The sequence below is a fragment of the Aquila chrysaetos genome, chromosome 1, assembly GCF_900496995.4.
Source record: "Aquila chrysaetos chrysaetos chromosome 1, bAquChr1.4, whole genome shotgun sequence".
NCBI classification, from domain to species: Eukaryota; Metazoa; Chordata; class Aves; order Accipitriformes; family Accipitridae; genus Aquila; species Aquila chrysaetos.
In genome coordinates this window covers 2,584,462-2,597,641 of record NC_044004.1, presented here as the reverse complement: position 1 = coordinate 2,597,641, position 13,180 = coordinate 2,584,462, and the positions used below count along the sequence as shown (strand labels likewise).

General features: G+C 43.5%; 1 protein-coding gene across 8 annotated transcripts in view; it reads right to left on the bottom strand.

The window, feature by feature from the left end:
• SLC4A11 (solute carrier family 4 member 11) overlaps window positions 1–13,180 on the bottom strand; it is a 99,156-nt gene that overhangs the window by 26,528 nt on the left and 59,448 nt on the right. For all 8 annotated transcript variants that reach the window (XM_030021058.2, XM_030021045.2, XM_030021050.2 and 5 more), the window contains 3 exons: window positions 8,951–9,035; window positions 1,220–1,345; window positions 348–461 (listed from right to left, as the gene is read on the bottom strand). In XM_030021058.2, the coding sequence (XP_029876918.1) occupies window positions 348–461; window positions 1,220–1,345; window positions 8,951–9,035 (325 nt within the window). The remainder of the gene's footprint in view (window positions 1–347; window positions 462–1,219; window positions 1,346–8,950; window positions 9,036–13,180) is intronic.

Here is a 13,180-nt window from a genome sequence, read left to right as displayed (position 1 = left end):
ATAATAAAAAATAAAAAAAAAACCAACCAACAAAAAGCTTTCTCAGGCTCTTATCCTCAAGTTGGTTTAATGTAGCCACACGAGAAAACCATCAGATTAAAAAGATTTTGTCCTTGAAGCAAAAGAAATGCTTCTTCTCACAAAGTGTTTTTTCTATGCAAGATGATTCCTTTAGAAACCTGAATCGAATTCCTCCCCTCTCCCTCAGCACCAGAAGCAGCCCTTCAATATTGATTTATTAAACAAATGCAAATAAAGCTCTACTAGAATTGCAAGGTTCTTGTACAAAGTCCCATTACACCAATCACAATCACATCGGTCCCAACGTACAAGTTTAATAGACTTACCATTAATGTAGAGTGCTAAAGGAGCCGTAGTTAGGAGTACAACTAGAGGTTGCCCCGAAAAGAGCGCGTAAAGCAGCCCTCCGATACACTGGCCGACGATTGTCTTCTGCACATCTATGAGTAATTAGGAAGGATGGAAACAATCAGGGCTTTTAACCAACACCTCCCTGACCAAGAAGCGTTCACGGGGCATAGGAGCCAATTGCTAACGAGCAAGAGCAATGCTTAGAGGGTACAGAGGTGAGACACTGAAAGCAAGAAGTGACCCTCAGCCAGCAAACTTGTACCAACAATTTAGGATGCCATCAGGTTTCCAGATGTTGAACTATGAAAGCTGGGTGGGGGTTTTTTTGTTCAGTTTGCGGGTTTTGTTGTTGTTGTGTTTTGTTTTTCAAAATTTTATTTTAAACAGCTCTAAAAACATAGCCAGTATTTGCGGAGGTCTTCAGGACAAGATTTCAGCTAAGACTTCCATGAACTGTAACAGCAGTATGAACTGCTTCAGGGCCATAACTGGGATAGAACAAAGCATCATCTGCTATACCAGTGGTTTGGATACTGGCAATCAAATTCAGATCGAAAGCACAGGGACTTGTACTAGGAAAAATGTGCAGACAACTACACAGTTATAAAGTGAGCATCATTTAAAAGTACAGCAGCATATATCTGTGTCAGTCCAAGTCAGATGATACTATCTGAAGTAGCGTTCAATTTTTCTAGTCTTCTCAGGAAAATCATAAACATAACAATTAGAAAAGCCTTCAACAGTATTCTACTAGTCAAATTAAAACTACCAAAATTTCCTGTGACCAGAGCTACTCAGCTTGAATACGTGGGATCCTACAACAGATGCACAAAGCTGAAAAACTTACCGATAGCTCCTCGGGTATTTTCATCATTGAGTGACCCAAATGCAATAGATGGAAGGAGGCAGGCAAAATACAGAAAGATCATAGTTGTGATGTATTTTCCTATAGCTTTGTTGTTTCCAATAACACCTAGTGTAAACCATAACAAAAGTCATGTTAGTACTGCCCACTTGTAAAGCATTGAAACCCTACTTGCATCAGCCGTATGTACTATTAGTTCATTTAATGCTGAAAGGCAGAAGCAGAAATTCAGTCCACACTTTAAATGTATAGCTAGGTCTTTAACATTTGCTTTTGTACAACCATGCTCTTTTGTTCATCTGGCACTAGAAGCAGAAGCACCAACATGCCACCAGACTGCTCCAACAGACATTTCTGGCATCGTCAAAACAGGAAATACTGGAAGCCTTTTGTTCAGTTTTGCCAGCCCTCAAAACTTGGAAGAGGATCAAAGCAGAAACTTTAAGTTTAGGGTTTATAAGCCCCCCCACCCCCTGCCTTTTTAATACCAACTTTATAGGTATTCTGGACTATGCCCCTAACGAGCTTCATGATGATGACTCGTCTTCACAACTCATGATGCCTTGGGCAGGAAAACATGAAGCACTTCATTTTTCCCTAGGCAGAAATCTGAGGTTATAGGCTTGAATCAATAATATGCTATGCCGAGCCAATTAGTGCTAGCAGACTTACAAAAACAAATAGCACAAGGGGTCAGGAATGCGTACATTAAGAGTTTTCCTTTAAAAAAGAAAAAAAGCCCTTCTGAAAGAATGGCTTCTTTCTTTTCCATCCACTCACCCCCTCTCATCTCCATCGGAAAAAACACACCAGGCCAAAACAAAAGCAGCCAGAAAGAGAATTAAAGTGTCATAATATGAATTTAAGGGCCTCTGAAGTAGTTTCCCTTCCCTTTCCTGTTTTCAGCCTGATGTCCATCCCCAGTGAGCTCATATCACATAGGAGAAAGGATGAGAGATGACAACAGCTGATATTGCTCGAGGAGAAAAGAAGTTTTTCCACGAACAGCCTCTTCAGAGAAGATACAGAGAGGGCCTTCTCAAAGAAAACCTTGAAACAGCCTTCAACCTGCCTGTGCCACCATCCTTGATGACGGTCCTGCTGTGAGACACTTGGACAAGCTTGGGAGTTGCCCAATTCCCCTTTCTGGAGGCCTCCTGAGCAGTGAACTCCCACACGGGCACCTGCCCCTAAGGTCCCAGATGCCCATCTACGCCTTTGCTAGCATCAGTCCCTTGCTGAGGGAGCTACAAGCCAACGAGTTGAATCAGAGAAGGGAGGGCTTCGCGTTAGAGGCTGTTGGTGCAACACTGAGAAAATCTGGACATTGCCACAACAGACTAACTGTATCACTGGAATGAAAAAAAGAAAATCGCTCAATGGCTTTGGGAATCTTATCTAACATCTGTTTTCTGCACCATTTGCAGTGCAGAGATAAGGACAGGAGGAGGATGCAAAAACCGAAAATCAAAGATGATGCATAATGAACAGGCAGCCACATGAATAAAGGACACCTTGTGATGGTTCCTGTTTGCACACACGAGAGGAACAGACATAAATAGGACTTCTGATGCTCAGCATCCTCAAAAAAAGGGCAGGGCATAAAACTTGACAAGAGACATGTCAAGCATGCAAATATGAGCCTGACCTTCCAGGAGTCATCAGACCAGCTGTTTCAAGGCAGATTCCTTTCAATTTATTGTGAAGATTCAGAAACCACAGACCACATTCCTGACCACTCTTGGCAACCAAAGGGCCTGAAATTTACTTTTTGCAGATGAAGCTTGCTCATGTGATCTCCAGCTGCAGGCTCCTACCTCACACTCTCAAGTGACCAAGACCTCTAGAGAAAAGGAAAGACTTCGCAGGGCAAACAGTGGACCGAGCGGTAGTTTTCTAAGTAGAGATGGTCACATACTTGTTCAGAGGACTCTGCACCACTCTAGAATACTGCTTTTTGGACAAAAAAGTCTTTCCAACATGAACAGTCAGAGTCAACAATGCCCAAAAACTTTGAAATCATTCATGAAAAGACAGGCAGCCAGGACCACAGAAACAACTAACATTAAAAAAGAAAAGGCTCATTTGCTGAGCAGAGAAAGCTACAGAAGTGATGAGAGATGCTTTCTAAAAAAACCTTTCAGGTAGATAAACCATAGCATGAGAGGACAGAAAGAAGGAAGAAGCCTTGAAGAGCATCACAAAATGCTCATGCATGGATTTTCGTTTCAGCTTCAATCCTTGCAAAGCAAGCAGCAGCAGGAGTCCTTGCCGATCACGGCAGTCCTTATGCCACATCGTGGCTGGGTCCAAGACTTCCAGTACAAAGCAGTACTTCAGTCCATAATCAGCCAGATGAGATCCAAGAAGCAAAGAATCCCTTCTGGTGGGCAGCAAAATTCACTTCATAATGGACACAATAACTACATCAGATTAAAGATACCCTTTCACAAACATGATTAATCACTCATTAATTACAGTTAAAATCATGAGCAAATACTGCCTCCTTGTACAGATATTCACCCGAGACAAGCACTAAAATCCAGTATTAACCGCAATTTACCTTTTGCCTTTTTAAAAGTCAACATCTGGCTAAACATTTTCAGGGTCTATTTGCAACCCAGGGACTGACATTACTTCATTTAAAAGAAGGTGGGCTGCATTATGATGGCATTTCATCTGCAGCAGGCTCATAAAGCCATTGAAAAATGTGTCACTCCAACTGCACAATATAAATTTGTAGCAGAAAAATCAGCGCTCAGTTCAGCTGTGAAATTTGAGTAGCTGACTATTACAGAAGCAATCCATTGAAATTAAGGTACATCTACACATTGAAATGGGAAGCAATTATGTTCATCAACATGACAGTTCTATTTTACTTGTTTGAATTTCTGAAGGGTCATAGCTTTTAAAGACAAGGTTAGAGTTTCAGAGAAAACTGCAGCATTGCTGGCCTCACTTTGCTTGGTATTCTGCATCTATAACTTAATGACCAAAAGACCCAGAGACTGGGACTAGAGCTCCTTAAGTCTACTAATTGTACATTTACTGAATCAAAAAATCGAGGCAGATGGACATTCTATGAAATGTCTGACTATTAATGTTCTTTCCCAATTCTCTGAAATATCCAATGCAAAACAAGTTTAATTATACTGATCTGCAGCACAGCAGCAAGGATGTGTCTATTAAAGCCCTGATTTAAAAAAAAAAAAAAAAAAAATCACATTTCAATGGTAAAAACACACAGTAAGGATATCTGTTGAAAGGTTTTGAGCCATAAAAGCTCAAAGCATTACAAACTTCTGCTAATGCCCTCAAGCTGGTCTTTCACTTATGTTAGTAGCTGCTGGACTCCACCCAATTTTCTCAAGATGAACAGAAGATGAATCTTCCCTAAAGTCCTGTGAAGAGTAAATCACAGTACAAGTGAGACTAAGAACTTAACTGGAAAACGAAATCCACTCTTACTGATTTTGGAACAGAGAAGCCAAGCATATGCTCAGACTAGAGAAATACGAAGAAACAAATCTAGGGCTTAGAGCTTTCCCTTTTTCTCTTGTTTCTTTCAGCCCATTTCCCATGAAGTGCTAGACTCTTGGAAGGAAACACTCAGACAAAACAAGATGCTTTCATGCATCTTTAATGCACTCCCATCCACCACTGGCTCAAAGTGAGGCTCCAAAAGCAACCCAGGTCACGATGCCCCAAAGCATCCAATAAGCCAGTCTTCAAGTGGCCATTGAACTTTTACACCCAGGTGATATTTAGGAGTGAAGGGCTGCAGAGTGATGCAGGAGGTACCCCATCGTCTAATCTAGGGCAGCAGAGGCACTGAAGGGAAGGGGAAAAGCCTATCTGCAATCCCTTTACTTTTCCTCTTCCCTCGAGAACACAATCCTGCCAAACAAGGTGGCCAGTGCCACCACGTGTGGGAGAGTTGATGGCTACGGCATGTGCCAAATCTTCAATCCACAGACAACATTTTCGCAGGTTTAAGCTCTGTGCTGTCTTAGACAACCAGGAAGGCAAAGCTTCCCTTTCAAATCCTGTTTTTCCAGCGCTTTCAAGCCTTCCTTCTAAGGGTGCCTGCATTACAGGGAGCTTTGGAGATCTCCCTCCTGCAAACCACCGCCACCGAATCCCGAGGACGCTGCCAGCAGATGCGCTCGCCTTACTCTCAGGAGCTGGTGAGGGACCTTCTGCAGGACCAAGGACAGGGAGGAATCCACATCTCCAGCTGAACTATCCACCCACCACGGCCGCGTGCTGAGGACACGGGTCCAGGAAAACAGGGGGAAACAGAATAAGTCTCAGCTCTCCTCTCTTCCCTTCACCCTCCCTCCTCAAGAGGTGAAGGGATACAGCAGAACACAGCATGAAAGCTCACCATAAAAATCTCAGGCACCTCAAATTTCCCCCTGGGCACTCCGGATGCTACATTCTTAAGTGTTTATTCCTCCATGTTGTACCAGAAAATACACACTGAAGAATAAGAGCAGCAACTTTAAGGGGTTTCAGAAAACCCCTTAGCTAAGTCCAGGCAGAATTCCCTCCTTCATTCAAACCAGCCTCAAAATAAAAAAAATATTCAGGAAGCTCCTACAGTTCGACTGAGTCTTAAAGAGTAATAGTATTGATACACACACGTTTTGAGCCTATTTGACAGGATCAGGATGAAGTTCTGTACAAACTTTTTTTAAGAAAGCAGAATCCCATGAACAAATGTTGTAGTCATTAAGAGGCAACTACATGCCAAATTTTGTTAATCCTAACTTAAAAGAAAAGTTACAGGTGTTCTTAGGTTCCGCATAATCTAACTGTTCATCTTCAGATGCTCCTGCTGGAAGACACCTATTACAAGCCATCCATATCACTAAAGTCCTGGACTAAAAGTTTAGAAAACTCTTCCTTGATACTTGCACGTTCAGTAAAATGCACAAGACCTCACAATCCAAAGCAGACAAGTTCCTAATCTGGACCGAAAAAAAGAAAAAGATGATTCCTTTCTTTCCTCTCCCAAATCATGATGGTCAAGGATAATTTAATGGCCAGCTTTGTGCAGCGTGTGAAGACGACCAATCCCACAAAAGTCCAACTGACAAAAACATTTGCTGGCCCTAGAAAAGCCTTATTATTTATCACCCTGCCCTTAATCGGTTTATCTGTCTAAACCAAAACCCCGGGATGCTTCTCAGATTGAGGATTTAGAGACTCCAACCATTCAAAAAAAGGCATCTTTGTAATTCAGAGCTCTTTGATGATGCACGTGTGGCTGTCTGGAGTGCAGATACTTGGATAGCTCAAATCCCCAATGTTCTGGTACACTGCTGCTTTGAGATGGTCCAGGAATTTCACATTCCTGATCACCTTCGGTCTTGGTGGTTTATGGCAGATGCTTTATGCTCCATCTGGTTTTCATTCCATGCAGATCCTTAAAGAATTCATCCTAATTTCTGGTTTCTGGGAAGAAATGGCACATACTAATATATATAGGTTTTTAAAAAAACCTTCTTTTCCCCATATCCTACTTGAAAGAGCACAACTGCTCCTAAGGCAAGTACTTCACATTTGAGCTGCAGTAGTTCTTGAGTTTCAGTTGGCTCATTTCTGCATCTTCCACTCTCCAGAAATTGTATAGCGATGCACTGACGCTTTTTAACATATACTTGCTTTTTATTCCAGAAAAAAATGGTTTTGGTGTATTTGTAATGCTGGATTCTCATTATGACAGTATTTCATCACTCAGGGCAGATGCACCCAAGGGAACCATTCTTTCAAGCTAGTCAATCCCAGCACCTTGTTTAGGCCAAGCCTGATCTGCTGTGTACATAGTTCATGGAAAGCTTGAGGACCTGGCTATAGCTGACAGCCCTAGGCCTGAGAGGCAGCAGGCACAGGTTAATTTGGATGCATGCAGAACCAGAACATAGACCCTGAAACGGATTTCCAAATCTGCTGACAGCCAAAATTGGCTGCAGGACCAACGTATGATGCTTTTGCACCTGTGAACCTACCGCACTCAGAACACCGACAGCCACAGCAGACACTGCTCTGTCTTGAGATGCACATGGGTCCCCACAAGGTGCTTCTGCAGCACTTTCCTTCTGAAGTGCTTCAATATCCCTTTATAACGAAAAGTTAGACTTTGACAGCTCTAGAAAGCAGCAACCAGAGAGATGAATTGTCCTGAACCCATTCCAGAGGTGTCCAGATTAGGAGCTTAAGTCCCCTGCCAGATCCGGTGCCAATGATGCACATGCCAAGAAATATTTTTTCTGTTTTATCAGACTCGTTGCTGCTATCCTGAAAATAATCTCTTGCCTGCCTTCCGCCTCAACATACCCTCAACCCCGCAGCGAATATAGCATTAGCTTGACTTCAAACAGAGCCTGCCCTCCTATCACCCCAAGCCTCCTGAAAGTAGTTTCATCCCAGCAGTTACAAAGCACCCAGCACTCAACCACTGTGCTAAGCCAGCACTTCATCCCATTTTATTCTTCCCAGCAAAGTGGATACCGACAACTGCAAAACGCGTCGCGGTGGGTGAAGCACTCCTAGTGAAGAAAGCCGGATCTTCGTGGGAAGCAACTACTTGGCAACTCCCCCAGACACATGGCATCTCCTTCAGCCAAGCAGCCAGCAGCTGATGTCTCTGTTCCTCTGCTAGCGGTGACCATCCTTGCTGAAATGTAGTGGAGGACACACATCCATACCCTGCCCATGCTTGCTCTCAAGCTTCAGCTGCTGTGGAAGGTGGCTTTGCACTAGAATACTTGACTGCAAAACGGGGCTCGGGTATGTATCTTCTTTTCTTATGCCAACTCCAAGGGAGATAGTCCTCAGCAGAGGTGCAGTGGGGAAGGCTGGGACACTGTGGCTTGAGCTAAGGAGGATTTAACAGCAGGAAGGTGGCTGACAGAGCCCTGAGTTTCTCCCTACTATTCTCCCTACTTGCCTACTATTTTATGCAAACTTTCTGATTTTGCTACTTGAATATATTAACCAACTCCCTAACAAGCTGTAAGAAACTGAACTTGTTTTGATGTCAGGCTGAGGCTCTCTAAGCATGGTTTGCCCTGAAGACTTTTCACAGCCTTTAAGAATCTCTGAAAGTGAAAGTTTGAAAGTGAAAAGGGAGAAAGTGACTCCTAGCTCCCACAACGGCCTTGTTCGTTTTATGTAAAGCCCAAAACCTGAGGCTCAATATAAACACCGTATCACTGCTCCTATGAAGTGGCTACAGCAGACAAACTATATCCTGTTTTAAAAAGCACCGAGCTGAAGTTACTGCAGCTCAGATTTTGTTCAAGCATTCTCAACTCCCACAGCATCACCATAATTGCTATTGATGCTGGCTTGCAAAGACAGCAGAAAGGGCTTATTAGGCCAGTGCTGACTAATTAGGTTGCAACGAGTTGATCTGTGTCTACACACGACAATAATCAATCCATTTAATTGCCTCATTGCTTAATAAAAATTAAAATCCTCATCTACATACAGCTAGCATCTTCATTAGGGGAACACTGAAAGATTCTCATCTATAATGTGCCACGCTGCCTATTCACAGGCTTCGGCCAAAATATTCTTTTAAATAAGAAATAAAAGCGCTATTACACGTATCAAAGAACACATTCAATGCACACTGTAAACAGGACATCACATCACAAAAATTAAAAATCAGGCCAATGCTTTCATAAACATTGGCCAACATACCGTCAGTGAAGTCCAAAGCGTACACTGGAAATCTTCGTGCAATGTCATCAGAAATCCCCTTGCCAACATTGAGAAACTCATGCAACTAAAGAAAGGAAGGAAGTGCTGTGTCAGTTTAAAGGCTCATGTATTGTTAAAGAGATTAACCTCCTTATTCAATACTGATAGGAGCAAAACTGGTCATTTTGAATAGGGCATTCAAATCAGATTTTGTAACGATAATAAAAATAAACTCTTTGCACTTCAATTTATATCCTCAAAAGCATTGTAAAAGAGAAAATCCCCCAGACCACCCTGTTTTCCTCCCCTTCCTTCCCTTTTCCCCCTCCCACTCATATCTGCATCCCTGCTTTGCAGGTGAGGGAGCTGATGCAGTGTGACCCACTGAAAACACCCTGGCCAACAGCAGGATTAGACCTTGGGTACCCTGGGGTTAAACATCAGGTCAGAGACGCCTTTCCTATCCCTCTAGCCAACTTCTTTTTCTTTAGATGCCACCACAAAAAAAAAAAAACCCAACCTCTTTCCCCAAAACCACATGAAGCCTCTGAAAGGGGATCCCCAGCAAGTGCTCCCTTCCTTGGCACTGCCACGTGAAAGGGAGACCTCAAATAGATGTAGGAAGGGAACTAAGACTGTCTACACCTCAAACTCCACCAAAAGTGAACAAGCTTGACTAACTTCACATAACCAAGCCATAATTTCCACCCATTGAAAGACAGTAAGATCATTGTGAAAGGGTTCCAAAAACCCAACACATTCCCTTTTATTTCTGGTTTGGGTGGCTGCAAGGTGCAGTATGAATGTTTATATGATCTGATGCTCATCACAGGCAATAAGGAGCCTTTCAGAAATATGTTGACAGCTGCTATTGACTTACAGCCTCCCAATTCTCACAACTACATCCTTACAGAAAGCACATGGAAAGCATCAGAGTAGGCAACACTTGCAAATGAGGCACCTGTCAGATTTTTTTTTTCCTGTTATCCTCAACTCAGAGTACACATACTACTCTGAAAATCAAATGCACCTTTATACAGTGCTAATTACCCCAGCTGTCTCATCTAGAACATTTCGTGTTTGTTGTAGAATTAGACACAGACTTATAACCTCTGCTAGGGAGTATTGGGGGGGAATCACAGGTCCAAAATTTACACCAACAGATCATCTCAAAACAGCATGGACATCTTCGTTTGGCTGGAAACTGATAAAAACTACTGCTTTAGAAAGGACTTGACACTGCAGGGCTCGTTTAACAGACTACACACAGCTTTGCAGCACCTGGAAGATCAGAACCATAAGTAAAACACAAGGAAACCTCTCCTTTAGAAGGAATACACCGGGCACAGCAAACACCAGGGTTTGGGGTGCAAAAGATACCTCAGAGGACCAGCTCCTTTATCAGTGACTATGACATCTCACATTTCAGCTACTTAAGTCACTTCTGTTGCATTTTGCCAATACACCTCTATTACTTTAGGACAGTTTCAACTCTCTAACCTGAACAAATCAGGATGAAAAGACGGCAGACACCAGCATAACATCTGCATTTTAAGCATCTCTGAAAAAGCTATGAGCTTAAAACGTATTTGGAGACATATTTGGACACGAAAGCCATATGCACTTGAAAAGCAATTTAATTTTCCCCCCCTCAGAAAGACATTCCTGAAGGCACAAGTCATCCAGAGAATCACAAAAGCTTTAATGACTAATATGTTTACTCGTCTCACTGCAGTGAGCACGGGGAAGATGATGCTCGGGGTATCTCATCTTCCGGGGAAGAAGCCACACGCTTGCTGCTGGCCTGGGGCTGAGCGCGAGGTGGGGAGGGAAGGGGCACTCATGCACGATGCCTGTTCGTAGGCAGCAGTGAGTGTGCAGAAAAGCAAAGCACTGCCTAACTTTTTGTTCTGCAATGCACATTGAGGCAAATTTGAGAGAAGGGGGAGCCGATGGCTTATGTTTGAGACACCCAATTCCCTTCATGCATTTATTTCTTGCACATGTGCAAGTTTAGCCTAGGGTGGGGCATGGGGATGTCAAGCAAAACCTCATCAGGGGCCAAGTATGGGGAAAGCTGTTTCTTCTCTATGGCTAATCCTCCTGCTTTCCTCTCTGCTCTACTAACCTCATACTCAACTTGGGTTGCAGTGAGGAGATGAACGACCAAGTTTACTGACCTCTGAAGTTACTCCCCTTTTTGGTTTTACTTTTATCCCCCAACCTATCCACCGTGCATTTTTATGGTTTAACTACTCCAGACATGTTTCAGTCTGGCTTACGCCTCCTGCCATCTTCCGAGCTTGCACATTGTGAGGTTTCCAAAAACCTTGGGAGGAACAGTGCTGACACTTCATTCTTGCCCTTTTTGATCTGCTTCCTCATACACGCCAGTGTTGGGAATTTCTTGGACTGCCATTCCCTGCTTCTTTCTCCTTTAGTGGGTCGAGTCTGGCTGACCCATTGTCTTTCCACTCCCATTCGTGGTGGCACCTCTCTCACGGCCCTGTTGTCTTTTTGATTTAATATCCTGATACTAAGTGGTCTTATCCAGGAGGTCAGAGCTGCATTCCCTCCCCGCCAAGCTCAAAGCTTATTAGCCTTTAGGAACTGCAGCTCAGGTACCCAGCACCAAATTCTCCTTCAGTCTCCTTATTCTCCTCTTCTGCAAGTACTTCCAGTGCTTTGCCCATGCTGCTCCTAATACACAAGGAAGGAAAGAGCAGCAAAAGGAACACACACAGAAAAAAATCCTAGATGAAGTTCTTGAATTTTCCACTATGCATTTTACAAATCCTTCCAAGTCTCTTGCCATAAGCAACCATTGTTTGGGTTAGAGCAAGAGGCTAAGCCAGCACTTACACAGCCAAACAGAAAATACCTGCTCCGACAATGCCGCCCCTTTCTCAGTCTTCCCCTAAAATACTGGGGGGGCTGCACGACTATTTTACACAGACTAGGGACACACACTATCCTCCCTCCTGCAGATGCTGAGCAAGCATAGCCCAGCCCTCTCAGCAAATCCACACAGGTATCAGACACAAAATCACAGCTAGAAAGCATCACAACTGTTAGGGGCTCCTGCATGAACAAAATTACAATTAGATGCTTCAGTAAACAAGAGGATTTCAGGCTGACTTAATTATGACTGAGTATTTAGCCTTGCCTAAATAATTCTCTGAGATGAGCCAAAGCAAACTGACTGTGCTGTAGGCACAGCGTGGTGTGCAACTGTCATGTCCCCTTTAGTATTTTCGCAGAGGTAAAAATGAGCACTTGCAGAAACCCCAGTCACACACAGAGCATTTGAGGACCATTTTTCTCCCATCGCTGCAGGACCAAAGGAAGAAAGGAGGCAGGAGGCAGATTTTTATGCTACCGAGAGACTTTACCCTCCTGAGGGCTCACTTTAATAATACAGTGGCTCTGGATTAGCATATTTATTTCACTGGGGGTGGTTCACAGGTTGAAATTACAGCCCTGGTCTCATATGAGTTTGTGCTCATATTAAACGCTTCCTTTCTAGAAGGCTATCGCACAGGGCAAGCAGAGGGGGAGAAGATGCTGCTGGAGATAGCTCTCATAGGAAGCGAGGAATGCAGGCTATGATCTCAAATCAACCTCACTTATCCAGACAAATCTTTGCTTGCCAGGAAAAGAAATCTCCATCCCAGCTCTTAAGGTCTATGCTGGCAAGACCGCATGGGGGACAGCTGCTTCCAAGTGACATGGGAGAGCAGAGTTACTACTATACAGGCTGCATCTCCTGAGAGCTGAAGGATAAAACACTTTAAAAACAACCATTTACCAAATCCAGACCAAGAATGGTCAATGCCAAGAGCAAGCGCTAAAGAAACAAGCATCACTATCTACAGCACTGGCTCAGAGCTGTCAAAAATCTGCCTGGCAAAGGCTGCTTACCCAGCGAGGGAGATAGGAACCACCACTTCTCAGGGCCAACACCTACAAGCTCAGTGTTGCATCCAGCCCTCCTGCTCACCAAACCGCAGAGCAGAAAATCCTCTGCAGACATTTAAAAAGGGCTAGTTTTAGCAGAAGATAGAGCCAGAAGCTTCAACTGCTTTAACAAAAACTCCTTTGAAAGAACAAGTGCAAAGGGTTAAACCTACTTTACCTAAATTACATTACTGCAACTACTCTGAATACCACCGCTCTGAATGACCTAGGTTTAAAGAGGGTTTCAGGACTTGTTCTGCAAACTTAAGAGCA